The sequence below is a fragment of the Pelobates fuscus genome, chromosome 3, assembly GCF_036172605.1.
Source record: "Pelobates fuscus isolate aPelFus1 chromosome 3, aPelFus1.pri, whole genome shotgun sequence".
In the NCBI taxonomy this organism is placed as follows: Eukaryota; Metazoa; Chordata; class Amphibia; order Anura; family Pelobatidae; genus Pelobates; species Pelobates fuscus.
In genome coordinates, this window is record NC_086319.1 from 262,922,030 (window position 1) to 262,949,286 (window position 27,257).

The window sequence follows — 27,257 nt, forward strand, 5'->3', positions numbered from 1 at the left end:
ATAAAATCATCTTCATGCATGACAATGCACCATCTCATGCTGCAAAGAATACCTCTGCATCAATGGCTGCTATGGGGATAAAAGGAGAGAAAGTCATGGTGTGGCCTCCATCTGCCCCTGACCTCAATCCTATTGAGAACCTTTGGAGCATCCTCAAGCAAAAGATCTATGAGGGTGGGAGGCAGTTTACATCCAAACAGCAGCTCTGGGAGGCTATTCTGACATCTTGCAAACAAATTCAAGCAGAAACTGTCCAAAAGTTCAATAGATGCAAGACTTGTGAAGCTGCTATCAAATAAGGGGTCCTATGTTAAAATGTAACGTGACCTGTTAAAATGTTGTTATAAATTTAATTGAAATAGCTTTTGATTTCAGTAAACATGTTGCAAACACAACAAATGACAATTTTCAGTTCTTTACAACCTATAAAGTGTTTTGAAACTTACTGTGCGTAATAATTTGGAACAGTGCATTGTAAGCAGGGCCGGATTAACATAGGGGCTGATGGAGCTGCAGCTCCAGGCCCAGGTCCATGGAATAGGCCCATTAAAAAAAAAAAAATGAAAAAAAAATTGTTTTATAACGTTTATTTTTTTTTTTAAACACACTACTCTTAGGTTTGCCACCAGATTGGTATTTTACTGGCACAGTCAGTATTTGAGGCTGCCTGGCTATGCCGGTATTGCAGTAATACCATCAATACAAATGCAGGTATTTTTCTCAGTATAAACGGAGATTACTCTGCAATACCAGCACCGGCCAGTAGGGGTCACTGTGTGTGGAGAGAGGCAGGGACAGGAAGTTACAGCATATCCCTGTCTCTCTCTACTACTCACTGATCCATAGGGGAGCAGCTACACAGCACAGAGAGTCCAGACAGCAGCTCTACAGCTCAGGTAAGTGAGGGATGGGGGGAAAGGCAGCAGGGAGACATGGGGACACTGAGACACTAGGGGACACTTCCAGCCAGTGTCTTCCAGCCAGTGTCCCTAGTATTTCAGTGTCCCCTAGTCTCCCAGTGTCTGTGTTCCCATGTCTTTTAGTGTCGCTAGTGTCTTAGTGTCCCCAAATGTTTGTGTCCCCATGTCTCCCAGGTGTCTGTGTCCCCATGTCTGTGTCCCTAGTGTCTCAGTGTCCCCATTTCTCCCAGTGTCCCCATGTCTCCCAGTGTCCCCATGTCTGTATTCACAAGTGCCTCCTGTTAAGACCTGCAGTGGTTATGGTACTGCGGTCTTCTATCCCTTTCCCAATAGCTGAGCATAAGTGATTATAGCTGCAGCAGGGAGTAGAGGAATAGTGTAGATGAATGCAGCTTCCAAGACGATTCTCCCCAGCAAATAGAATATTCCCCAAACATGAGCCTAGACTTCATGAAGGGTGTAACAGGAATGAAGTTTATTGAAAACACACTGGCTTTTATGAGAAATCCTCCTGCAAGAGGACCTCCCACAGCAAACAAAGACAATAACCAATCACCATACAGTTTTACAGTAATATCCGCCTTCCCTCTGCCTGGGAGATATTGAGATAAGTTAAGGAATAAATAAATTATCTCCAGGCAGAGAGCACACAATTTTCCCAAAAGTTGGAACAAACTCTTTTCCCCACAAGGTATCCCCTGATAGCACACACGAGGCTCCTGCCCAAAACAGTTCCACGAATTCAGCGTGTGCGATCGGTCAATTCAGAAAAAGGTAAAAAACGAACAAAGTACTGAATGGATCCTCCTGGCTCATAGGAATGATTGCTCCCCTTGTCTGTACGAACAAAAATACCGAATGGCGCTCTCCTGGCTGTTCGGTAACTAAAGGAAGCAGGCGTTCGGTAGTTTCAGCGGTGGTTTGTGAGGTCGAGTGTCCGATTTTAGTTCCAGACACTCAACGACTAAGTCTCGCTGACTCCCCTCGTGCGAACAAGATGGCCGCCGTTTTCTATTCCACGTGGCGTTCAGCTATACGAACAGCGGCCGCCCGGGGAGCACTTAATAGTCGGTTCTTTTGAAGTTAATGAGCCAGGAGGGTGGTCGGTGTTCGGTAGTTTTAAACCACCGAACCAATATTCAATATACATGCAGTACTTGGAGGAAAAAGCCTGAACAAAGAAGAAAATATTAAATAGAAGTCTATTTTCTTCACACCCCCGTGTCTCCCAGTGTCCCCACGTGTCTCAGTGCCCCTGTGTCTCCCAGTGTTCCCAGGTCTCTGTGTCCCCATGTCTCACTGTGTCCCCTAGTATCCTAGTGACATGGAGCGGCGGGTGCGGGCCCTAAAGTGGAATAAGGGGGAGACCTAATGTCCTCCCCCTGGCCCCCACCCCTGAGCGGCGGGTGGTGGGACCTAATGTCCTCCCCCCGGGCCCCCACCCCTGAGCGGCGGGTGGGGGCCCTAAATTGGAATAAGGGGGGGGACCTAATGTCCTCCCCCTATCCCCCACCCCTGAGCGGCGGGTGGGGGCCCTAAATTGGAATAAGGGGGGACACCTAATGTCCTCCCCCCTGGCCCCCACCCCTGAGCGGTGGGTGGGGGCCCTAAATACTAATAAGGGGGGGGAACCTAATGTCCTCCCCCCTGGCCCCCACCCCTGAGCGGTCGGTGGGGGCCCCAATACCAATAATGAAGGGGGGGACCTATTGTTCTTCCCCTGGCCCCCACCCCTGTGCGGCGGGTGGGGGCCCTAAAAAAATGTTACCCCCCCCTCCCCAGGTGACTAGGGGTCCCCAAACCCATAGTCACCCCCTTCCCCCCCCCAAAAAAAATTAACCCCCTACCTAGCCCCCTCACCCTAAATATAATGAGGGGGAACCTTTAACTAAGTACCTGTAAAAAAAAAAATTACCATTCCATGTTTTCTTTCTTCTAAAATCTTCTTTTTTCAGCCCCAAAAAAGGCCCCCCCAAAAAATCCATCTTCACCCGGCGAGGGCTCCGCGCAGACTGAGCTCTGCAGGGCGGGGGAAGGCTTATAAAGCCTTGCCCTGCAATTAGGCTCAGAGCACTCTGATTTTTGGGTTTAAGCCATCCAATCAGAGTGCTCTGACCGGTAAATCTCTACATTACCTGTCACAGCACTCTGATTGGTTGGTTTGAAATCCACCAATCAGAGTGCTCTGATTTTTTTACACAGTGTGGGAAAGTTCTTTGGAATTTTCCCACTCGGTGTAATTTGACTCATAACTCTCTGATTGGTTACTTAATCCACCAATCAGGGGTGGGGGCCAGGACCTTAGGTCCCCCCCATATTAGTATTTAGGGCCCCCACCGACCGCTCAGGGGCGGGGGCCAGGGGGGAGGACATTAGGTTCCCCCCCATTCCAATTTAGGGCCCCCACCCGCCGCTCAGAGGTGGGGGTCAGGGGGGAGGACATTAGCCCCCCCCCCTTATTTTACTGTAGGGTCCTCACCCACCGTTCAGGGGTGGGGGCCAGGGGGGAGGACATTAGGTTCCCCCCCTTACTAGTATTTAGGGCCCCCATGCATCGCTCAGGGGCGGGGGCCAGGAGGGAGGACATTATGTCCTCCCCCCTTATTATAATTTAGGGCCCCCACCAAAGGGTGTGTTACCAGTGTGTAAAGGCGCGTTCCACCGGTCTATGTACGTGTCGGGCTGATTGTGCTTGTAGTCCAGATCAATCTTGGGCTGTATTGGTGGTCTGTCATAACTGCTTGTATAACTGTCCCCACCAAGTGGGAGAGATGTTGAGTATGGGAGGGGGAGAACATGTGTGGCTTGAATATCCCTGTGTACGTCATCCTATGCTAAAGGGAGGTAAGTGAGAGGATAGGTACATGCACACCTCTAACTGGGTTGCCCCTAACCGAGGGGGGTGTCAGGCAGGGGTTGGGGGGTCGCCATCTCGGTTCGCTATACCGTTTACCTTGTCTTTGGGTTGTAGTGATTAGCCTTAGTGCAACATAAAAAAAATATACAGAAATGATAGATAAACTATAAACAATAAAACTCTGTGGTACATCTGCATTGTCTGCGAGTGCCTTGGGTACGTGTCCGACCGCCATGTGGGGTTGTATCAGGATATCTAATGCTCAGTCCTGTCAGTTTCCGACTCCCTGGAAGTGGTAGCTCTCTGTGTGAATGTGGCTTTGTTGACGTGGTCCTAGGGGGTCCTGTCCTGTGATGCTCTCCTGGGCTAATCTTCCATGCCTAACGATGTTAGGAACGTGGGTATTTTTGCCTCAGATTCAAGCGTGTGAACAGCCCCGTTATGCGTAGCTAACAGAGTTACGGGGAGGCCCCATCTGTATACCACCCCAGCGGTTCTAAGTTCAGAGAAGGGATTTGCGCCAGAGCAGTGTGGCTCTTATAAGGTCCTTTAACCCCTTAAGGACACATGACATGTGTGACATGTCAATTTTCCCTTTTATTCCAGAGGTTTGGTCCTTAAGGGGTTAAGAAGGTTAGGGATACGCCCCCAAAGGACAATGGTGTTTTACCCTTCAGGGCCAGCATAATTTGGGCCTTATCTTGAGAAGAGGAGCAGCGGAATATGACGTAGGCTCTGGGGATGGAGTCTGACCGGGCTGATGGTCATGTGTGGCCCATACCTCGTCGCTCCCCCCTGTGGCTTCCGAGTGTGTGGGCTGCTGTGTCTCCACGGGAGGTTGTTTTGATTGCGCGGGCCTCTGCAGCATGGAGCCGATATCTCTGCACTCCTCAGCCGTGTTTGGTTTTTGGGAACGGCGTCCCATTGCCGGCATTTGGGTCGGTCATGGGGGCTAGGTGTTGTGAGTGTGCAGGCCGTTTCCCGCTGCGCTCTCCTTGAGGATAGCTCCCAGGCCGTAGGCTGACGGTGCGTGGTAGGCCGCAGACTTGCGCTTTATTTTTGTCTGCTTGGGCAGCTGAAAGAACGGCATCGGCAGGTGCGGTATGTCTTTGTGAGGCAGGTCAGTCGGGTTGTAGGGCTGGATGTGGAAGGATGGTGATGATATTTAGTCAGATTTGGGCTAGTTGCCAGGAGCTGGCTGAGATGGCATCCTGTTGGTCTGTGACCCTGTTGGTTGCAAGCTCTGCCCCTCTTCTGTGTATATTTTCACCCGTAATTTCACATGCTAATGGGAGCACTATTAGCATACAATGATGCTAAACAGACACCACCACCTAATTATCATACCTACAAGAGAGTGACTAATCAGTGATGCCATCATTACCTACAACAGGGACATGTAGGTGGTAAAAGAATCTGCAAAGTGCTATTAGATCAGTATGCTCCATTACAGCAGTATTAATATACTCTGTGTTTGACACAGCCAGTGGGGACTCACCGTATCCCATGTCAATCCCTTTAGCAAAATCATGGACTTTTAGATGTATAACTGTTGTGTCTTAAAACATTCAAAATAAACAGGTTTGACAAGGCAATTATTACAATTCAGCAAGCAACGGAACCACTACATTTCTAACAATCAAATGTTATCGGGTCAGTTAAAACTATTATACATTTGAATTTTTAGAATAAAATTTCAGTTGGATTGAAAAAACATCTGACGGAAGCTGAGGAATCAATACAGTAATTTTGTGAATGAAAATGTTTTACATTCGGCGGGGGATATCCCGGTCCACACTGGGAGCAAGCAGGCGACCTAGACACGAGCCAAACCGGGGACACTGCCCCACAGGGTAAACCCTTAATGGCGGCTCGGCGCAAACGGGGCAAGCGGAGCACACACACCCAGCCACCCAGGTCACCACTGGAGACCTTCGACCACCTCTGCACAAGCTTCAGATATGCCCTGCAGAAGAGGGGTGTCACATACCGGCAAGCAGAGAGAATGGTGACCTCGTGGATACGACCTGCTGCACGAAGGAGCTACTACAGACAGACACCACGAGGCCCCAAAATGGCCGCCCGACAATGCAGACACAAGCGGGCTCAGCGACGGAAAACGGCGGGAGGCCCACCGGGCGCATCCCCACACACACAACGGAAACAGCCCGGACCGGTGAAACAACCGCTGCAAGCAAGCGACTCACCAGATCTAACTCCCAGCACACAGAGCAACCTACACCGATACCACATGCACATCAAGAAGACCCAAGCGACGGTACAGCTGAGGACCCCACGACACACCGCCAGAGCCAACTACTGCAGCAGCCTCAACAAGCTGGGGGGCAACAGCGGAGAGACTCAGACGGACAATGCCCTGAGCTTACCGGCAACAGGCATCGGCTAAAAGCGCCCAATATACCGACCTCCACAGGTACTCGAAGCCTGGACTGTTACTTGTTATCGCAACAAAGAAGCACCCAGACTTTGATGCCTAGTACAGCTGTAAAGCAGACTACGATCAGCACTACTCTGTGCTCCACAGGACATTTGAGACTACTCATTTTTCCAGTAACTTTACCCTAAGAAATGCTAGGCTCTACCTCAAGCCGCCCTAGTTTAGCGTGTTTAGCATGCAAAGCAATGACTAGCTCATGATTTACTATAACCTTGTTTCATGTCTTAAATGTTTAAAAGTTTGCATGTTTTGCCTTTCAAGTATAGCCTTAACCATAACTCACATTGGCTACTGACGAAGCTCTGGTTATTGAGAGGGGAAGGAGGAATAAGCAAGCTTTCTTTGCAACCTGAACCTCCCCATCATAGTCTTCTAGTTAATCATATTACCTAAGCTATCTCTAATCACCCTTTATGCAAGCAATTTATCATTTACTGTGTAAGCGTGTTTCTATTACTTTAGTTTAATTTGCGCGACATGGAAATACTGAACCTGCGCATCTATTCAGTACAAAGTTTGCGCACTTACTCCCTCGCAACTAGTCAATGTTAAGCGAATTCAATCCTGCATTATTATATAAAAAGGTGCAAGTATTCCATGTACCCCACTGTTATTACTGATGTTGATACTCATGTGGAATGCCGTTGGGGTACCACATAAGCGCTGTCATATCTTTCTGCACCACAAAAATAAAGAATTTAAAAAAAAGAAAAAAAAAAAAAGAAAATGTTTTACATTCTTCTACTAAGCACTGTAGACTTTACGTTTTTCTACTAAGCACTCATAATGTGAAAATACAGCATACATTTCCAACATACTATGGGCAGGTTGAGAGTAATAGGAATTAGAACATTTTGCTACCCAACACCGATCAGTACAGATCATCTACTGGATGTGTTGTTGCTTAAGCTGATACATGCAGGGTTATTTAAAAAAGTTTTAATTTTAGAAAGCTGACTCAATCCATAACAAACTTAGATATTTTTTTCCAATTCAGCTATTATGGCCTAAAATTTTACTTTGAAGTCCTAGCAATTCACACCTTAGCGAACAACCCTGTCAGTGTGTCCAAGTAAAATAAATCACAAACATATGTAGTTTACACAAGAAGCTGAACTCACATATCGTTTTACCAGATTCTGATCTGTGTCAGCATTTACCTGCTCTTTAGTGTGTGCAAATTCCCTTTACTTTATTATTATTTTTTTACTATATCTGCTTACACTCTGAATTTGCTATGTTTTCTGTTAAAAGCATATCTTCAGGCATACACAACTTTTCCTGTATAGCACAACCTCTTAAAATATTACCATCTCAAGTGCTGCGTAAGACTTTGCTAGACTATGAGAAGAGACTAGCAGAGCACCTTATTGTTTGAAAACATTGCTGCATGCATGTATAAAAAGCGTGTTCCATGTACGCTTATCCAGTCAGTGCCAGTCACAACTCATATGAGTCGGAAACCAAAGAATGGGAGGGGGGAGGAGTAGAATTCAGAAGGGTAAGTAATTTGAAGAAGAAATATGGAAATAAAAAAAAAAAAAAAAAAAAGAGAGAATGAGCAACACAAAGCAAAAGTTGCAGAAGAACAAGGGAGCAATGAGGTTAAAGGGATGATAAAAGGTGGAATGAAAAGATATGCATGGAAGACTGTAGATGCTGTTAAAGGGAGGTGGTGTGACAGGCTATAAAAGGTGGTTTGGGCAATATAAAAATGTTGCATGAAAGTCTATGAGGTGACATGGAAGGATACTTATGTTGATGAGAGATTTAAAGGTAGGATGAAAGCATATTGAGACATAGGATGAAATGTGGGTTGTTCAACAGAGGTGACAGGGAACACTTTTGGGTTGGAAGGATAGAAAAAGGTAGATTAGAGACGTGATAAAAAGCTACTGAGTTAAACTGGACAACATAAGAGGTGAATTGAAGTTGGGTTGGAAGAAAACAGAATAGTGTAATGGATGGCTGTAAAGGTGTGTTGGACAATACAGGGAGGTGTAATAAGTGCAAATACAAAAAGAGAAGTCCTGCGCTCACTCCCATCATTACTGGGCCGGCAGCAAGGACCACAGTACACATCAACCCCAATATATAGTAAAAACCAAAGAAAAGAAAAAGTTACCTGCGCTCTCTCCTTAATCCCTATGTATATTTAGACAAATGGAGGTCATTTAGTTGCTCCAATGGCCATTGGAGGGAATGCCCGCCTGCCAACGTCAAGGCAGACCTCCCTAAGCGGGTCCTAACGCTCCCTCCAATGGCCATTGGAGCAACTAAATGACCTCCATTTGTCTAAATATACATAGGGATTAAGGAGAGAGCGCAGGTAACTTTTTCTTTTCTTAGGTGTAATAAATGGTTATGACAAGGAAACAATGCTAAAGAAAAGCAATGACAGAATAAAGTTGCAAACAAGGTGCAATATAGGCTAGAGAGCTGGAAGATAAGGTTATAGAGGTAGGATAGAAGACTACAAATGAGAGATAAGACAGACACGGGATGCAAGTAAGAGAGGTAAGGATTGTGGTGGAATGGAAAGGTAGAGAGCTTGTGTCAGGATTACTGTAGATGCCCAACATGCAGAACTTTAAGGAATAATTGAGGACAGGCCGTTTAATTATTAGAAAAATAATGCACACCCGAGGTGGTAATGCGGTCACAACGCGAAGCGGAGTGGCCGTTACACCTCGGGTGTGCATTATGTTTTCTAATAATTCAACGGCCTAGAGTCAATTATTCCGCTTATACTACAGTTACCACATCTCAAAACATTGTTCAGATGATGTATTTCAAGACGTTTGTCAAGTTTTTGTCATTAAAACGCTCTTGTATGTAGGACTAATTTTTCTTGTTATGAATTGTAACCTATTTTCCGTTATTACAGCTGACTATGTGAAGTGATATGGAACTGTAATGCGGTCAAGACCTGTCTGAAACGACTTTAGCCATTCGTCAACCAATCATTCGTCAACCAATCAGATTCAAGCATTTAACAGCCCTGTAGTATAAGTAGATATAAAGTAAATAGCTAAGACGTATTACCGGGCCTTAGAATGGCCGGATTTAACGCATAAAGGCAAAAGGCACAAGATAGGGAAAAGCAAAGACAAAGGTATAACACAAACGATAAACAAGCCAAAGGTCAAGGAATGGAGATATCAGAATAGTCAGGAGCCAAGCCAAAAGTCAAGGAATACAGAGATAAGATAGTCAATAAGGGAAGCCAAGGTCAGATACACAAGAAATCAATACAAGGGACGCGCTCTCGGATAACCAACTGGAAACCACGACAGGGCACTGAGAAATGGACAAACTGGGTTTAAATAGCTAAAGGCGTTTCCTGCTAGGCTGTACGGAAACGTGATCAAGCTTATGTGTGTAACACATCCATATTAAATTAATTGATCTGTCCCTTTAAGGGTTAAACAGGAAACCCTTTATTATTCACAGCTGCAGCGGGCGGCGTCCTTAATAATACAGACCCGGCTGCTGAGAGAGGAGAGGTTACCTGTGGTGAGTGTTTGGCAGTATTCCCCTTGGTTTGTGGCGTGACAGCTTGGATGGAAGACTACAAAGAGGTTACAGAGGAAAGATGGAAGAAATTACATTTTTGGGATGTTGAATAGAAAGTGAGCAAGTGTTGTGATGAAAGATCTTCAGAACTTGGAGGATGGAATAACAGAGAGGTGAAGAGGAAAGATAGATAAATGAGGATGGAAATGAGATAAGGTGGGATGTTGGTGAGAGGAAATTGGATGAAAGGGAATTGAAAGGTGAGAAAATGTTCTCTGCCATTTAGGAGTTAAAGCTTTTTTTGTTTATGCAGCCCTAGGCACACCTCCCTGCATGTGACTTACACAGCTTTCCTAAAGACTTCCTGTAAAGAGTCAGATAATGTTTATATTATTATTATTTATATAGCGCCATCACATTCCGTAGCGCTGTACATTGGGTGGACTAACAGACATGTAATTTTAACCAGACAATTGGACGTACAGGAACAGAGAGGTTGAGGGCCCTGCTCAATGAACTTACATTCTAGAGGGAGTGGGGTATAGTGACACAAAGGGTAAAAGTAGGGGTACGAAGTAGGTTGTTAGAAAAGTATTCATTGAGGGCTTAGTAGGTCATTTTTGACAGTTGCAGGAGAGGAGTCATAGGGGTGGGGGATAAAAACCTGCTTACAGTTTAACGGATATGCTTTCTTGAAGAAGTGAGTTTTCAATGATTTTTTGAATGAGTGGAGACTGGGTGAAAGTCTTACGGAGAAGGGAAGGGCGTTCCACAGAAGAGTTGCAGCCCTGGAGAAATCTTGGAGGCGGGCATCAGAGGTGGGAGTACGGACGAAGATAGACGTAGGTCTTTGGCAGAGCGTAGGGGCCTCGATGGGACATACTTGTGTATTAGGGAGGATAGGTAGGTTGGGGAAGCTTTATGTAGGGACTTGTAAGCAAGCACCAGAATTTTAAATTGAGCCCTATATTTAACTGGAAGCCAGTGCAGGGACTGACAGAGCGGGGAGGTGCGAGCGGGGTGGAAAATGAGCCTCGCTGCTGCATTCATTATAGATTGCAGCGGTGCAATCTGGGAACACGTAAGACCACTGAGAAAGAAGTCAAGGCGAGAGGTTTGAGATGGAAGCGACAGTATTTAGTGATTGATTGGAAATGAGGGGTGGAGGAGAGGTTGGAGTCAAAAATAACACCCAGGCATCGAGCCTGCGAGGTAGAGGTGATGGTAGCGCCGTTGACTTGGAGGGAGACAGACACAGGAGTAGTAACACTTGTGGGAGGAAAGACCAGAAGTTTTGTTTTGGACAAGTTGAGTTTAAGGAAGTGAGCAGCCATCCAGTTGGAGATCGAAGAGAGGCAGTCAGAGACACAAGTCAAGATGGGTGGAGAGAGATCAGGAGAGGACAGGTAGATTTGCGTGTAATCTGCATAGAAATGATAACGGAAGCCAAAGGAGCTGATGAGTTTCCCAAGGGAGGCAGTATAAATAGAGAACAGTAGGGGACCAAGGGCAGAACCTTGGGGGACGCCGACAGAGAGTGGTTGGGGGGAAGAGTCAGAGTCAGAGAAAGAAACACTGAAAGAGCGCTGGGAGAGGTAGGAGCAGCACCAGGAGAGAGCAGTATCCCGTAGACCAAAATTATGGAGAATGCAAAGAAGCTGTTGATGATCAACAGTGTCAAAGGCAGCAGAAAGATCAAGAAGAATTAGGATAGAGTAATGGCCGCGAGATTTAGCAGCGATTAAATCGTTGGATACTTTGGTCACAGCCGTTTCGACAGAATGACCAGCGCGGAATCCAGACCGAAGGGGGTCAAGCAAAGAGTTGGATTTGTGAAAGTCAGTCAGTCTGATGTACACAACTCTCTCGAGGATCTTGGAGGCAAATGGCAATAGCGAGACAGGGCTGTAGTTGGATGGGGAGTTGTGGTCAAGGCTGGGCTTTTTTAGAATTGGGGTTACAGTTGCATGTTTGAAGGGAGAGGGAAATGTGCCAGAGGAAAGGGAGAGATTGAAGATTTTAGTGAGAGGAAGAGCAAGAGAAGGAGACAAAGTGCGGATAAGATGCGAGGGAATAGGATCGAGGGAACAGGTGGTGGGGCGGGAGGACCGGAGCAGAGCACGAACCTCTTCTGCTGTAGCAGGTGCAAATGAGTGTAGAACGGTGGAGGGAGTGGCGTTGGGTGATGTATTGGTAGGGGAAGGAGAGAGATTAGCGATCGCTTCTCTGATTGTAGAGATCTTCTCAGTGAAGTGAGATGCAAAGTTTGTGGCGGACAAGGTGGTAGAAGGAGGGGGAATAAAAGGGCGAAGAAGAGCATCAAAAGTGTGAAATAGGTGTTTCGGTTGATGGGACAGTGTACTTATGAGGGTGTTAAAATACTTTCTTTGGGGGGGAGGGGCCTAACCACGGAGCCGAATGGACGCTGCTCTCAACGGCTCCCAAGTATCACTGAGCAATCTGCCACAGATCGCAGGTACGGGGGACCATCGACCCGTGAGACCCACAGCCACAGCTCCAGGGCTCACAGGGCTACCCGCCAATGCCCTTTTTATATACAAACTTGGGCAAAAAACGCATCCGCAAATCTCGGGCCTACCTCGCCCTCCAGCCGGCATCACAACTGCCAGCGTTGTCCTTTCCGTGCCCCGAGGACTGGTATAGCCTGGGGGCAGACTACCACTGACCACCCAGTGACGAAATGGGGAGGCGATCACAAAAGCCACAACAAGCTGCACCCAGGGACTCACAAGACATATGGGCCCTACTACAGCGCACTGCAGGCCACAAAATGGCGGCCGACCAGGACCAGGAGACTGGCTCCACAGAGACAGAACAGCAGACACAAGAACGCAGAGCAGACAGGAGATCTGAATCCCCCAGCAGCCCACCAACAGAAAGGGATGACTCAGCCCCAGCCACTAAAAAGGATATCAGACTCTTGCTACAAGAAATGAAGCAGATGTTCGATGTTGATTTAAACCTAATGCGCACAGAAACGCAGGCAGTGACAGCACAAGTACAGGCTTCTGAAGAGGACATACTAGACCTCAGACAAGAGATAAAAAGCATGGGAGATACCCTGAAACACTTACAATCGGCGAACACAGCGCTCCAAAACACTCTGGACGCCATGGAAGACCGCAGTAGGTGCACACATATTAAGATCCGGGGAATCCCTGACACAGTCGGACCCTCAGAACAAACACAGTACCTGAGGAGGCTCACAGCAACTATCCTGCCACACACACATGCTAAAAAGCTGGAATTTGACAGCCACTTCCGCATAAACAAGGCCAAAAGGGCACCCACAACAGCTTCAAGGGATGTCATAGTCCGCTGCCACTCCATGACAGAAAAACGCTGCATACTAGCAGCGGTAAGAGACAAGACCTCCGAAGACTCACAACTCACCTTTTTCCAAGACATTACGCGGAAAACCCTACTCTGGAGAAAGTCCTTGAACTACGTAATGGAACAACTGCGGAAAGGGAAAGTAGAGTACAAATGGCTGCTGCGGTCATGGCGGTCATCAGTGGAACGGAGGTCCTAAAACTCACCTCACTCTCGGAGGCCCCTGCGCTCCTCCAAAAACTGGGACTGACACGGAACACCTCAACGCCGGGCACAACAACAGCTCCCACTCATGGGACCCAGGGAGAACTGTTCCATTCTTTCCCAGGGGCAACAGGAGACAGGAGGCAGCGACCTGAACATCACATAAAATGTAAACCACAAATTTCCATGCTCTGCTGTTCTCTTCTCTAAGTTCACCCTACTACTCTCTCTACACCCCAAGTTTGACTAAAGCCACCCCCTACAAAGACCGAGATGTACACCCTCCCCCCCGTGACCCCCTTTGGTTAGGGGTCGACACTACCCACTGTACCACGCATAGCATACCCGACACACAACCTACACCAAAGCACTGACAGAAGCGCATGGCCCACAACGAGGCATACACGCCACTACAAAGGGGGATAAACGACAGCTTAACCAACCACCTTATGCCTCGCCGAAACTGCCAAGGAAGGTGCTAATCAACCATCTACAAGACTCTACTACCACACACACACTCGAAAATGTGCAGACGCATTTCCACTATGTTCTCCCTGACCACATAGGCACAAGCTAACTCCTTCGACCATTGCACAGAAAGACAAACACAACATAGCTGCTACCTACTCTTAGTTCCTATCAATTTGCACCTGTAAACGTATTGCATAACTTTGAACAAAGCTATTAACCATGCCGATTGCCAATTTGTCTATGCTGCTAAGGCGATGCAAGTATGTATGTCACATAACTGAATGTACCGAAAATAAAGAATAAAAAAGAAAAAAATACTTTCTTTGTTCCAAATTCTGTTTAAATTAGAATGTATCATGTCCTGCTCTGTTAATAGCTTGCTAGACCCTGCAGGAGCCTCATGCGTGTAAATAAAGTTCAATTTACAGAGTAGGAGATAAAAACTTTTAAAGCAAGTTACATTTGATTGAAAATGACACCATTTTGTTTTCATGCAGGCTGCATCAGTCACAGTCAGGGAAGGTGTGGCTAGGGCTACATAAACAAAAACAAAAGTGATTTACCTCATTAATGGCAGAGTATTGAGCCGTGAAACTTCAGAGGTATGATCTACACACAAAAACGGCTTCATTAAGCTAAAGTTGTTTTGGTAATTATACTGTCCCTTTAAGAACAGTGCATAGCTAAGTGTTTTTAAAGGATCACTCCACTTCCCATACGGCAAAAAAAATAAAATAAAATACTGTTTAGTAGATGTACCCCCAATGAATACATGCATGAATTTTCATACATGTATTCATTGGGGGTGTATGCTAAAAGAACTTGAAAAGGCTGCAGATCTTATGAACTGCAGCCTTAGCTAGCCCTCACCTTTTTCCCCAGAAGAGACTTTCAGTTGAGAAGCCCCTGAATTGGTACACACGTGCACAGACTCGTGCACACAGCTGCATTTGCGCGCACCGGTTTGTGCACACAGATAGGTGTACCAGCATTGGCTCGTGTGCGCGCATAAACGTCTATTTTGAGGTCTGGAGCAGAGGAACTGGTGAGTGGGGAGGCAGGCACACTCAAGTAGGGAATGCCTGCCATTTCTGTTAGCTCAGGGGAGCTAACGGAAGTAGGAAGGAATCCTCCCTATAGAGAAGGGTTCTATAACTGTGTCACACCCATACAACAGCGTAACAGCAACGTGTTTCTTAAGTGTTAACACAGTCAAAGAGGTGATACACCAGTGAGACACTCCAGGGGTGTCTCGGGGCTTAACCCCTAACACTAAAAGTGTTTTAAGAACCCGGAAGCTCCTCTAGTGGCTATCTCATAGACAGCCACTAGAGGAGGACTTAACCCTGTTAGGCAATTAGTGCAGTTTATGAAAAACTGCACTAATTACACTTGCAGGGTTAAGGGTAGTGGGAGATGGCACCCAGACAACTCCAATAGGCAGGAGTGGTCTGGGTGCCTGAAGTGTCCCTTTAATACAGAGTCAAAGGGTGTGTTAACTCAGCATGGATGGTCTTCGCATAGACTGGTAAGAAGGGTTTATAAGGAGGAAAATTGTAGTAAGCCTCTCTCTCTTTAAATCTGACTAGATAGAAAAATAGGGGAATAAAAATCATTTTCTCCCCTATATTTCTATCTAGTCAGATTTTTACCAGTCTATGCAAAGACCATACATGCTGAGTTAACACACCGTTTGACTCTGTATTAAGCACAGCACTTGACAGATGTATATCTTTCCACATATATTGGTACTATCCTGCAATTATCATCACAGAGAGAGGAAATATACCTAGCGTGTGGGTAGATTCAATCATCTGGTCTGGAAATGTTGCCATGATGGGCTGCACTGCGTCCCCCGTGCAGGGTGTGGTACCCCCAGGAGGGTAGTGCTGGGAGTCCCAGAGATCCCAAGCCTCCTTCCAGAACCGTTTGGACGGATTGCTTCTTCTTTCATACAGCCAGGTGCATAGTTCAATGCTGGGAGTGGTGGTGGTGAGCTAGGCCTTGCTTATCGTGGATAGGGCTGCTATGAGAATGTGACAGGTCAGGTATTGTTTATGTTTGGGTATATCTGTGGGGAGAAGCTGCAATAGGTATATTTCTGGGTTCATTGCTAAGTCCACTCGCACCAGATACCATCGATAGAGGATTTTCCTAGTCAGTTCAATGTGTGCTATGCATAATGGGAATTTTTTATTTGCCAAGTAAATTTTGGACCACTGTGTGTCATCCAGTGTTTTTTTGAAGTCCGTCTCCCAGGCTTAACCAAAGAGGGGGGGTTTCAGTGGCCTGTCTCTGTGTGGCAACTGCGTATAATGAGGAAATTAGTTTGGTGGGGGTTGTCTGTTGAGTGCAAAGGTTTTCCAAGTCCGACATCTGGTGCCCATTTACGAGGTCAGCCCTTTGAGCTACCTGTTGTTTAAGCCAGGATTGTATCTGTAGGTAGGGAACAAGAGCTGCATCGGGTGGACCAGCGTGTGTCACTTGGTGAAGGTGAGTGATTCCATGCATGGACCCCACCAAAGAAAGTAGTTAGAAGGGCCGCGACAGCGGTCAGTGGCATTGCTAGAGAAACTGAGTCTTTCATGTGGGTTGCAGCGTGGTGCACATCCCACATCGAAAGGGTTAGAGATGTGGTAGGCAACATGTGTTTGTGTCGCAGTCTGTCGTGATGTCGTGGGAGCCACGCTAAGGTAGTAAGGTCCTGTCACGCCGTATACGTGGCTTCTATGTGTAGCCAGGCCGGTTGGACTTTGAGATGATGGGCCATGATCAGTGGGTTTAGTTTGGGATGCTTTGTAGTACCTAGTGAGTTTAGGAACACCCAGTCCACCTCCTCTGAAATATCTGTAAAGCACCTTGGCCGCAACCCTGGGTCGTTTGTAGTCCCAGATATAGTCATTGAGCATTTTTTGCATGCTTTTCAGATATGGTGGTGGAAGTTTGATAGGCAATGTGCGGAACACATATTGCAGCTTAGGAAGAAGGATCATTTTTACGCCCGCTATGCGGCCCATCCAGGACAGCAGTTGATGTTTTGATATATTTGGACAATTTCGCGTAATTGGCCTGGAATAAGGTCTGGGTTTTGGCCGGGCACTCTACGCCTAGAAAGGTGAGGCTATCATTGTCCCACCGGCTTTCAGCTCGCGCAACAATGTGGTTGAGGTGCATTGCTTTCGTTTTGGTTAGCTTGATCTATATGAGCAGGCACTATAGATCTGCAGGAGGTCGCTAAATTGTGGTATGGACACCCCTGGGTCTGTGAAGGACAACAGAATGTCGTCCGCAAACATCGTAAGTTTATAGTCCGTTTCTCCCACCTTGATCCCCTGTATGTGTGGGTTCGTGCGTATGAGATTTGCCAGGGGTTCCAAAGCCAGAACGTAGAGCAGGGTGGATAGAGGGCACCCGTGTCTTGTTCCATTCGTGATTGGGAACTCAATGGACTGAAACCCGCTGTTGGCTACCTTGGCAAATGGGGCTGAGTATAATACCAACACCAAGGACGTGAAGTGCGGAGCAAACTGGAATTTCTCAAGGACAGCTGTGAGGAAATGCCAGTGCAGCTGATCAAAGGCTGTTTCAGTATCTAAGGAGAGGAATGCACCGGGTCTCCCCACGCTGTGTGTTCGATGTAGAAGATTGAGCAGTTTCCTCATCCCGTCCGCTCCCTGTCTGCCTGCCACGAAGCCCACAGTGAATTGTATTTAGCTATAACTATACTAGAGTAGGGAGAATTTTTCCAAATCAGCACTTTGCAATTCACAACAATGTTATGTTTAGTGAATGAATCCCAACGTGGTAAGTGGTGACTTTGAACAGATAAAGTTGTTGTGTTATAAATCTAGTTAAAAAAATATGTTGAGGGGGGCGGGGCCTGGCAGCCAAGATGGCCGGACGCGTCTGCTCTTAGCTCCGGCGGCAGCGGGCATAATCTCCGACCCACCCGGGTCTACCTAAGCTGGAAACGAGCAGCCCGACACCGGGTATTGCCCGGCACTCGACGAGACACCCACCGATACCTGGATCATCCCGATCGTCCAGCGGGAACCGGAGCCCGGCGACGTGATCTGGCCTGCAGCATGGCAAGTGTGATGGCCGGGGGAGGGACGGCCGCTCTCTCTCGGTCGCAACACACTCACAATCTGGCAAGGGCCCCTGTAACTCCCCCCCCCTTTGGACCGGTGGGGGTTATCCCGGTCCCCACCAGCCCCCGACCCACAGCTCAGCAGACTGGCGGACCTCTCCACAAACGAAGCAACACGGCCAGAGGGCCTCACAAAATGGCGCCTGAGCGGCAGCAATCAGCATGCACACAAGCCCCCCTCCAGGGCACTAACCCTGTGGACCACCTTATGGCACGGCTTGACAGGCTCTTCCAGAGGTTCTGGGAACGCCTAGAAAGCCGCAATAAACATGAGCAGACGCAGCACGGGACAGTGGCACAAGATGTCAGTGGGGGACAGGAGAGGGGGTCACCACGTGGCAAGCCTCACGGAACAAGCTACACAGACCGCGCCAAAAACCTTCCCAGGCCGAAGGCCACTAGGAGTAAGCCTCCAAGGTACCTACCGCATCGCCGGAAGTCTGACCGCCGCTGGCGGCGACGTAACACCCAGGCTTCACGCAGCGCCCGACGCAGGGGAGACCCGGCCTCACCGAGAAACCGAGTCTGCGGACTGCAAGTACAGGCCTTCACTCCGACCTGGGGCTGGATGGCGGCCCACACAAGCCCGTACCACTCTACTCCCCAACTACTGCAACTACAGGCTACAACACCACCCCGCAGAGGGATCGGATGAAACTGGATGAACAGACCAGCTCGCAGATACTCCCGACTGTAAGCTGCACCCAGTAGGGAACACCATTTGGACTGACCCGTGTTGCATATCACGTACCCACATGCATCTTTCACTGGTTGCCGCCTGACGGAGTCAGGATGAACTGGCGGACATTAACACATGTACCGTAAGCCATGCCTTACCTAACCTACTATAAGTCTTGCTACTCACTACTCTCACGCTCAACCTGCTAGTGATACTACAAACGTCAAATTTTTACGCAGCAGTGAGTTACTAGATGTACCTACATATATTCTCACCATTTCTCTTGCTGATATAAGCAAATGTTATAAGCGAAGGTTATATGCCTTGTTATAAGGATAGGCTTACTGAGTACACACATTACAGCTACTAAAGCGACTACAGCAACGAGCCAGCTAGTATGTACCTACACATTTAGATCTAATTACTTTCCATAACTAGTCTAGCAACGACAAGCTCTGATTGTTTTTCATCTGTTTTACACTTGTTTACTTAATCTAACTCTTGACGATACAATCGTTTAGTTCAAACTACCTTCATAATTGCTACTTTATGCGTGTTATTAACTTTTTTGTAATATAAAATATAAAATGAGGCTGCCATTCGAAGGAGATGTACTACTGTGTTAAAGTGATCCCACTCTGTACAAATACTGTGCATCCCCTCTTCTCTATTCTGTACCCCATTTAACTCCTGCCTCAATAAAAGAAAGATTGACAAAAAAAAAATATGTTGATCATCCTACTTGCTAACTTGAGATTTTATTTCAATGTCAGAGTATAAAAAAGTATTAAAAGAGCTGTCTGTATTACAATCATACAGTATGGATAATACTGCAGAATCTAAATTTATATTTTCTTGTCTAAATATGTCTTTTGTGATATGTTTTAGATTAAATCCCTAACGGAAAAGTAATGCTCAAAGTGTGTATAGGTTACGACGATGCTTTCCAACATCACTGGCATTAGAGCCATTTGGTAACAGTAATCAGGGAGGATAATGCATTAAATCGTTGAAAAAGAGTAATAGAGGGTTAATGTGTTTCAGGAGTAGAGGAATCAACTCATTTGAGAAAAATGCTGACAGACGATAGACAACACAGAAGCTCCTTGAGGCTCACTATGGAAAACACAGGCTGCTTTAAAAGTGTTTGAACAAATTAATAATGTGTCCCAGAACCGTCTGTCTTCAAGTTATGATCTTATCGGGGGAAAGAAGCAGCAAGGTGACATTCTATGACCAGCCACACACAACCTGTTCTGACTGCCTGCCACTAGTACCCAATACTTCTTTGGAGGCGCCAAAAGGCCACCAGGGGGCATGTGAACATAACAAGTATTTGCATAGGTCAATGCAAGACTTGGTATACCCTGAGGAATGCATGAAAAAAATGCTGTACATTATGTGTACATAACAAAAGGGGTTCCCAACCTTCTTTAACCCCTTAAGGACCAAACTTCTGGAATAAAAGGGAATCATGACATGTCATACATGTCATGTGTCCTTAAGGGGTTAAACTATGGTACACTTTAATTATGAAATAAAATGTGAAAAATCTCCAAAGCATACTGTTGTGGACATGAAATATTACTCTAATTTTTCTAGTTAGTAAAATGTCTATTTACTTTATATAGTTTTTAATCAGCATTTATAACTTCATAATGTGATTTACTTAGTTTACCTAAAATGGCCGCTAGGGCCAGGGAGTTTCTCTTAGTCATTGAATAACATCCTCACTAACAAGATGGCGCTGTGAATCTGGGGGAGACCCGCAAGATGCCAGTGACATCACACCCGGTAGGACGAGCAATGAATCAACCACTTAACCCCTAACCAATTATTGATGTATAAATCAATGTTATCTCTGACAATGCTTATGATGTAATTTTGCTTTATAAACATTCCTCAAGTTTTTCATTAACCTGAAACTTGTGTCCGGTGTGAATTACTTCAGGGAGCATGCACGCACTGTTTCTTTAATTTGGCCAGGGGCAGATACACAAAATAATCAATTTATTGATTGATTTCCACTTCACATACCTACTTTGTTTTTCTTTTTATATTCATCAGTAGTTTATGAATGTTATGCATACATCTCTAGCCAAATGAACGTATTTTTTTTAATCCCTTAAGGACACATGACGGAAATGTTCTGTCATGATTGCCTTTCATTTCTGAAGCTGTGTTTTGGCACATTAATAAAATATCTTAGGGACTGTATTCAACCCATTACAGTCCTAAATCCAGTGGGAGGATTTATTATTATTATTGCCATTTATATAGCGCCAACAGATTCCATAGCGCTTTACAATATTATGAGAGGGGGGATTTAACTATAAATGGGAAAGTTACAAGAAAACTTACAGGAACGATAGGTTGAAGAGGACCCTGCTCAAACGAGCTTACAGTCTATAGGATTATTAACATGTTCTAAAAGGTTTTGCAAACATGTACATTTTGATAAATCCTCCCTAATAGGTTTGTGACATGGCACACCAATAGAAAAATCACTGCATTACAAGGTCACCACTGAGTGTGGGTGGGTCGGTGAGTGGATGGATTGGTATTTAGACAGACATGTCAACGTTTTTGGAAGGGTTAAATAATTTGGAGGAGAAAAAAAGTTCAGAAAAGGGATTGGGGATAGAGATATATAAAAAAGAGCTACTGACAAGGCTGTAGTAAAAATGGGAATTTGTGAGGTAGACATGTAAATGTGTTTTATAAGAAAGAAAATAAAAGAAATAACAATGCACACTTTCAGGCCTAAGGCAGTGTAAAATGTAAATAGATCACTAGGTATGCCCCTTGGAACCAAGCCCAAATCATTCATACAAAACAATTTGAATAGATTTTTAGAGATAATCAAACTAGAATTGTTACAATCTGTTAAACTTTGAGTGAAATGTATTACAGCAGACAGGGTGAACTATCTAGTTGTTGTTAAAAACTGTTTTCCTAAAATTTGATTCAGACAGACTAGATGGCATAGGAGCACCTGCAGTGGACATAGTTTGTGTATGTTTGCTTATTGAGTAAAATGGTGTTTATGTATAAGTGGACCTGGTGAGTAACAGCCATACATAACTTTCACCAGCGTAGGGGAAAAGCTGCGTGAGCAACGTTGAGTCTACAAAAGGGCAAATTTCTCATTAGAAAACTGTGATCCAATTAAATATATGAAAGTCCATGAATGAAGATTAATGACTAAATAAAAGACAATGCAGGTTTTCATAAAATCACACAGATAGCAACTTGATGTTGAAAAATGCAAAGTTATGCACTTCGGCGTAAAGAATACACAAGCAACGTATACCCTTAATGGAAGCGAATTAGGGATAACAACACACGAAAAGGACTTGGGAATTGTTATAGACAACAAACTATGCAACAATGTGCAATGTCAATCAGCAGTGGCCAAGGCCAGTAGGGTATTGTCATGCATGAAAAAGGGCATTCATTCTCGGGACGAGAATATCATTTTGCCTCTTTATAAATCACTGGTAAGACCACACATTGAATATGCTGTGCAATTTTGGGCACCTTTTCTAAAGAAGGATATTATGGCACTAGAAAAAGGGCAGAGGCGGGCTACAAAATTAATTAAAGGAATGGAACATATCAGCTATGAAGAAAGGTTAACAAATTTAAACCTATTTAGTTTAGAAAAACGTCGCCTGAGAGGGGATATGATAACATTATACAAATATATTCGAGGCCAATACAAACCATTGTGTGGAAATCTATTCACAAACCGGACTTTACATAGGACACAAGGTCATGCGTTTAGACTAGAAGGAAAGTTTTTTTTTACTGTAAGAACAATCAGGATGTGGAATTCTCTGCCTGAAGAAGTGGTTTTATCAGAGTCCATACAGATGTTCAAACAGCTACTAGATGCATACTTGCAAAAACAGAATATTCAAGGATATAATCTTTCAATGTAGGGTAATAACTGCTTGATCCAAGGATAAATCTGACTGACATTCTGGGGTCAAGAAGGAATTTTTTTCCTAGCTTGTTGCAAAATTGGAAGTGCTTCAAACTGGGTTTTGTTTGCCTTCTTTTGGATCAACAGCAAAAAAAACATGTGAGGAAGGCTGAACTTGATGGACGCAGGTCTCTTTTCAGCTATGTAACTATGTAATATGTTTCCTTAGACCACATTTACCATAAATTTAGTGTAATTAATATATCTGGAAAGTTTCCAAATTAACTGACATGGAGACACTTCAAACTATTAATTCTTCAATAACTCCTCAACAAGATTTCATGCAATTTTCGACAAGCCATGCAACTACAATAGGGGGCAGGCACATTGTGTGAAATTATTTATAGATCTATAAAAGAGCTCTAAAAACACCTTCTACATAAAAATAGAAACTGGGCAAAAAACAAATGATGCTTAGCCAGCCACAGAGCCCATCTGTTGCCCATACCACAATATCACAAGGTATTAAATGTAAATTAGAAAGGATGTTGGTATAAAGGAGTGTGTGATGAAGTGGTAGATATAAAAAAAAATAAAAAAAAAAAGAACTTTCGGCCTTTTGCCCTTTATGGAGATCCAGTCCTACCATTAAGCGAGGCTTGCACATGTGGTTAGTGTTGTATGGTCACTCAGCCAGAAATATATATGTGGATTATGGTGTCCGGTAATGTTAAGCACTTTGTGGAGATTTTTTTGGTGACCCCAAAGCAGTGACATCAGGGAAGAAGAAAGGGACAGTGATACATGTATCGAATAAAAACTGGAGAATTATAAAAATGGCAATCTCGGAAGCAAAATGGGTACTCAGTGACACAACATGGTCATGTTATGTTTACCTTGCAATGGGGACTTTTGGCAGGATTATAGGATTATGTGATTATAACATAGAAATAATGAGTAATTATACATTGACATGGCATAGTACAGGTGGAATGCAGTAACTTCACAATGTTCCTGTAATCAGATGCCATTACCTGTAGCAATGTAACAAATCACAATTCTGCATACAAATTTAATTTGATCTACTCTTAGAAAGGTGCATCGTCATTCTGACCTGGAATGGACCGTTTAACTTTTACAACAATAAACTACAAGTTGCTGTAACAGCTCTCCAGAGAAAGCTAGCTGAAATTATGACTTACTTGGTTAAGCAGATTGATATTTTATATCCCTGTAGTCAATCCATTTGGATGTCGACAAGGGATCATGGGAGATGTAGTTCAACTACACAACCTGAAGACCACAGAAGACCTTAACAAAAGTATGAATCAACTGATCATTTTCCACTTTCTCTGCCTTAGTCAACCCCACAACTTGCTAATGGAATGTGACTTAACCACCAAGTTTCAGTGTTAACCCCATATTTTACCCCATAGTGGCCATGGTGCCTATTTCTTCCTCTGAGTGCAATTCTCCATTTCAGTAACTTTCAATTGATCTTAAAGGGAAAATGACAAGAAAAACATTTGTGCGATGAATGTCACACTCCTAAAAAAAAACAACAAAAAAACTAAACAAAACACAAATATGTGTCTAAGACTACGATTATAACTTATTTTATATAGCACCAACATATTCAGCAAACTACATAGGGAATGATTTTTATAAAAGCATTCAAGTTTCAGCCTATTCATAGGAACCATACAATGCGCACTGGTGAAATAACAAGTGCTTCAGGAGGAGGGGTAAGATCAAGTCTACGAGTCTCTTTGTTCTAAAATTCCCTCAGCCACACTTTTTCATATGGTGTAGTGGAAAGTGGGATGTCTATTCAGTGAGTAACTGGTTGACAGGTTGTCCCAGATATCTGGGCATTAGACCTATCATTTGTCCTGGGCCAATCTCATTTACATTACTATAGAGGTGTTTAATGTGGGGAGTGAAAAGGGCGAAATACAATAAAGTGATACATGAAATAAATGAGGAACAGGTGGTCAGCATTGAGAATTGAGACAAGTAAAAAGTAGTGGGAAGATGAAAGCAAAGCGTGTAGTTACATGCGAGTAAGGAAATTAAGAGTGAGAAAGGAAATAAGCAGCAAGAGAGACATGTGAGATGAGCACCTTCAAGAAATACATCACGTTTATTCTATAAAGTAACACATGGTCCAGCCCAGGAGATTTACCTGCTGAACTGATGTTTTACCATCATAGACCATCCTGATCTAATCTATTGGGATCAGTGCAAAAAAATCTCATTGGCAACATGAAGCGATTTATCTAAGTTCATCTAGAATAAGTAAAGCAGTAAGAGTTATTTCACATTTTTCTGTCTTTTAGTGTAATATCTATATGTACCGTGCCTCTCATACAAACGCTGTATAGTTAGTGTCCTTACTGCACCTGTCTTGAACCCTGAAAATGTCCAAGCACATTTATTACTGATATTTAAATACAAGGAAAGGTGTATTTAAACCAGTTCATGCAGCCCTAGGGTACTGGCTAGTGGCTAGACACGTATGGTGTGTCCCGATCTCACATAAAATACAGTAAAACTGTTTGTTTAGCATTAGCAAGAAGTAGTGCTAAAAGGTAAACTTTTCATTGCTGCCCCTGGCAGAAGAATAATTTGACATTTGTTAGATTCTAAGGTGCTTATCTTCCAGTTATAACTTTTTACTGCTTGTTTTATTTTCTGTGTACATGCCATTAAAAGAGCGGTAGAAGGTCAAACGTGGAACTCCATGTTCTTGGTATCTGCTATATAGTTTTAGTACTTGTGTATCACTTTATACACCAGTGAAAGTCAGTGTCATGGTATTTAACTAAATGTCTGCGGTCATATCATACATCATTATTTGTCAAGCTAGAATTGTGGTTTTCTACAGTATATCAAAATGTGTGTCAGTGCATATCGCACGTATGGTTCTAGATATTCAGTATGATACATGTCTTACATGTACACGTGTTTGCAAGCATTATGTCAAGCTGTGTGTTAGTTAATGTTGATGTGTCAATCCACACCCACAACAAATTCAATAGGAACAAAGAGTCACATTATACACTCGTAGTCTCAGAATCCACCGTGTTTGAATTTTGTAGCATTATTTTCCAGCAGTTCCAAATGTGGCGACATCTGGTTGATATTCTAGTAGCATTTCTGTGCTGTCTGCACGGTTTCTGTACCCACAAGCATTCAACGCAGTAGGTTAAGAAGAAATGTTATAGCAGCAATGGCCAAACGAAGAGATTGCAGCTGTTGTGCAAAGCATTATGGAGAAATTTAGTCAAAACAGCTGAAGCTTTAAAAGTTATTCATTGCAGCAAATACGGCTGTTTACACCAGATTTGTCTTGAACTCCCAAGGTTCGATTTGCGACCCTCCGTTTACTAGTATATTTCTCAGTGATTTGGACTTGAATACAGAATTATTTCTAACAAATGTTTGAGCTGTATTTTTAACCACTTAATGGTTCAAAGATAATTGATACATACTGTGATGACTACAACTCCCAATGATGCTTTCTCATCTACGCAACTAACTGAGGGTAATAGGAGCTACACTTTGATATGCTGATTTCATCCATCTTTTGTCCTTTTATGTATATAAAATGAAAGCTAGCTTTACATCAAGTGCTGGAAATTTGTGTGGCCTGACCTTTTATTACACATAATCCCTAGCTAGATGAGGAGAGTTTAAGTCCACCATAAACCTCAAGGCTGCAGATTGCCAGCCTCGTTGTGACGGGGAATAAAAGTCTTAGTATGTGAAAGTGTGTCAGTGTATACATATAGGTTATTGTGCATTCCTGAGTACATATTTATGGCATCGTGTATCATGGCGAATAAGTTTCATCATTTGGAAACAATGGATATATTACTCACGCTTCATACTGGAAGTCGGTTAACTCCATCAGATCCAAACTCCCCTCCTCCATCTTCAGGCAGCTATAAAAAGAAATCAGCCTGAGTGTGAAAATTTGTAGCACATTTGCACAGCTCTGCGACTATGAAACTATGCCAGGAAGAACAGTCATATACTTACATAAGAGTAAAACAAACATTTTAAGACCCAATAAATGACAAATAAAACTGACACTACTACAATGATTATTTTTCAATTGAAAGAAGGTTTTGTACTATTAAAGCAGTGGTGTGGACTCTGAGGAATAACAGTTCCAATGTCAGGCAGAAAATGATGGTAATCCCATGTAAAAATACCCTGGCAGCACAGAATAGATAATTTAACTAAAAAGGGCACACTAAATACAATAACTCCTACATCCCAACTTGGTGGTTTTGGTGCCTGGAGTCCTACAGTGCCTTCAAACTATTTTTGAATGGTTTGACACTAACCCAAATTCCCCAAGGGCCAGCAGTCTGGCCCATCTTCATATTTATTGCTAAATTGCACGTTTCTGTTCTGCATTAGTGACAGCAATTTTGTCTTTCTTTTGATAGAATTCACTGTCTCTCAGCAATTAACTAAATCCTTATAGAAACAAAATTGAGAGACTAATGGTTTGGAACTGCATGTAAGGCTCTAGCTGACAAGATGGGGGGAACCACATTTATTTTTTTTAAAGGACCACTCCACGCTTCCCACCCAAAAAAACCACAGTTTAGTAGATATACACCCAATGAATACATACATGCATATATTCATGTATGTGTTCATTGGGAATTTAGTTTAAAATAGCTTACAAAAGCTGCATTTCTTA

The 27,257-nt window shown here is 44.2% G+C and overlaps 1 protein-coding gene across 1 annotated transcript in view; it reads right to left on the reverse strand.

Annotated features, from left to right (window-relative positions):
• RHOBTB2 (Rho related BTB domain containing 2) overlaps nt 1-27,257 on the reverse strand; it is an 87,011-nt gene that overhangs the window by 51,850 nt on the left and 7,904 nt on the right. Inside the window, exon 2 of the mRNA XM_063448461.1 lies at nt 26,422-26,484. Coding sequence (XP_063304531.1) covers nt 26,422-26,474 — 53 coding nt within the window. The 5' untranslated portion in view covers nt 26,475-26,484. The remainder of the gene's footprint in view (nt 1-26,421; nt 26,485-27,257) is intronic.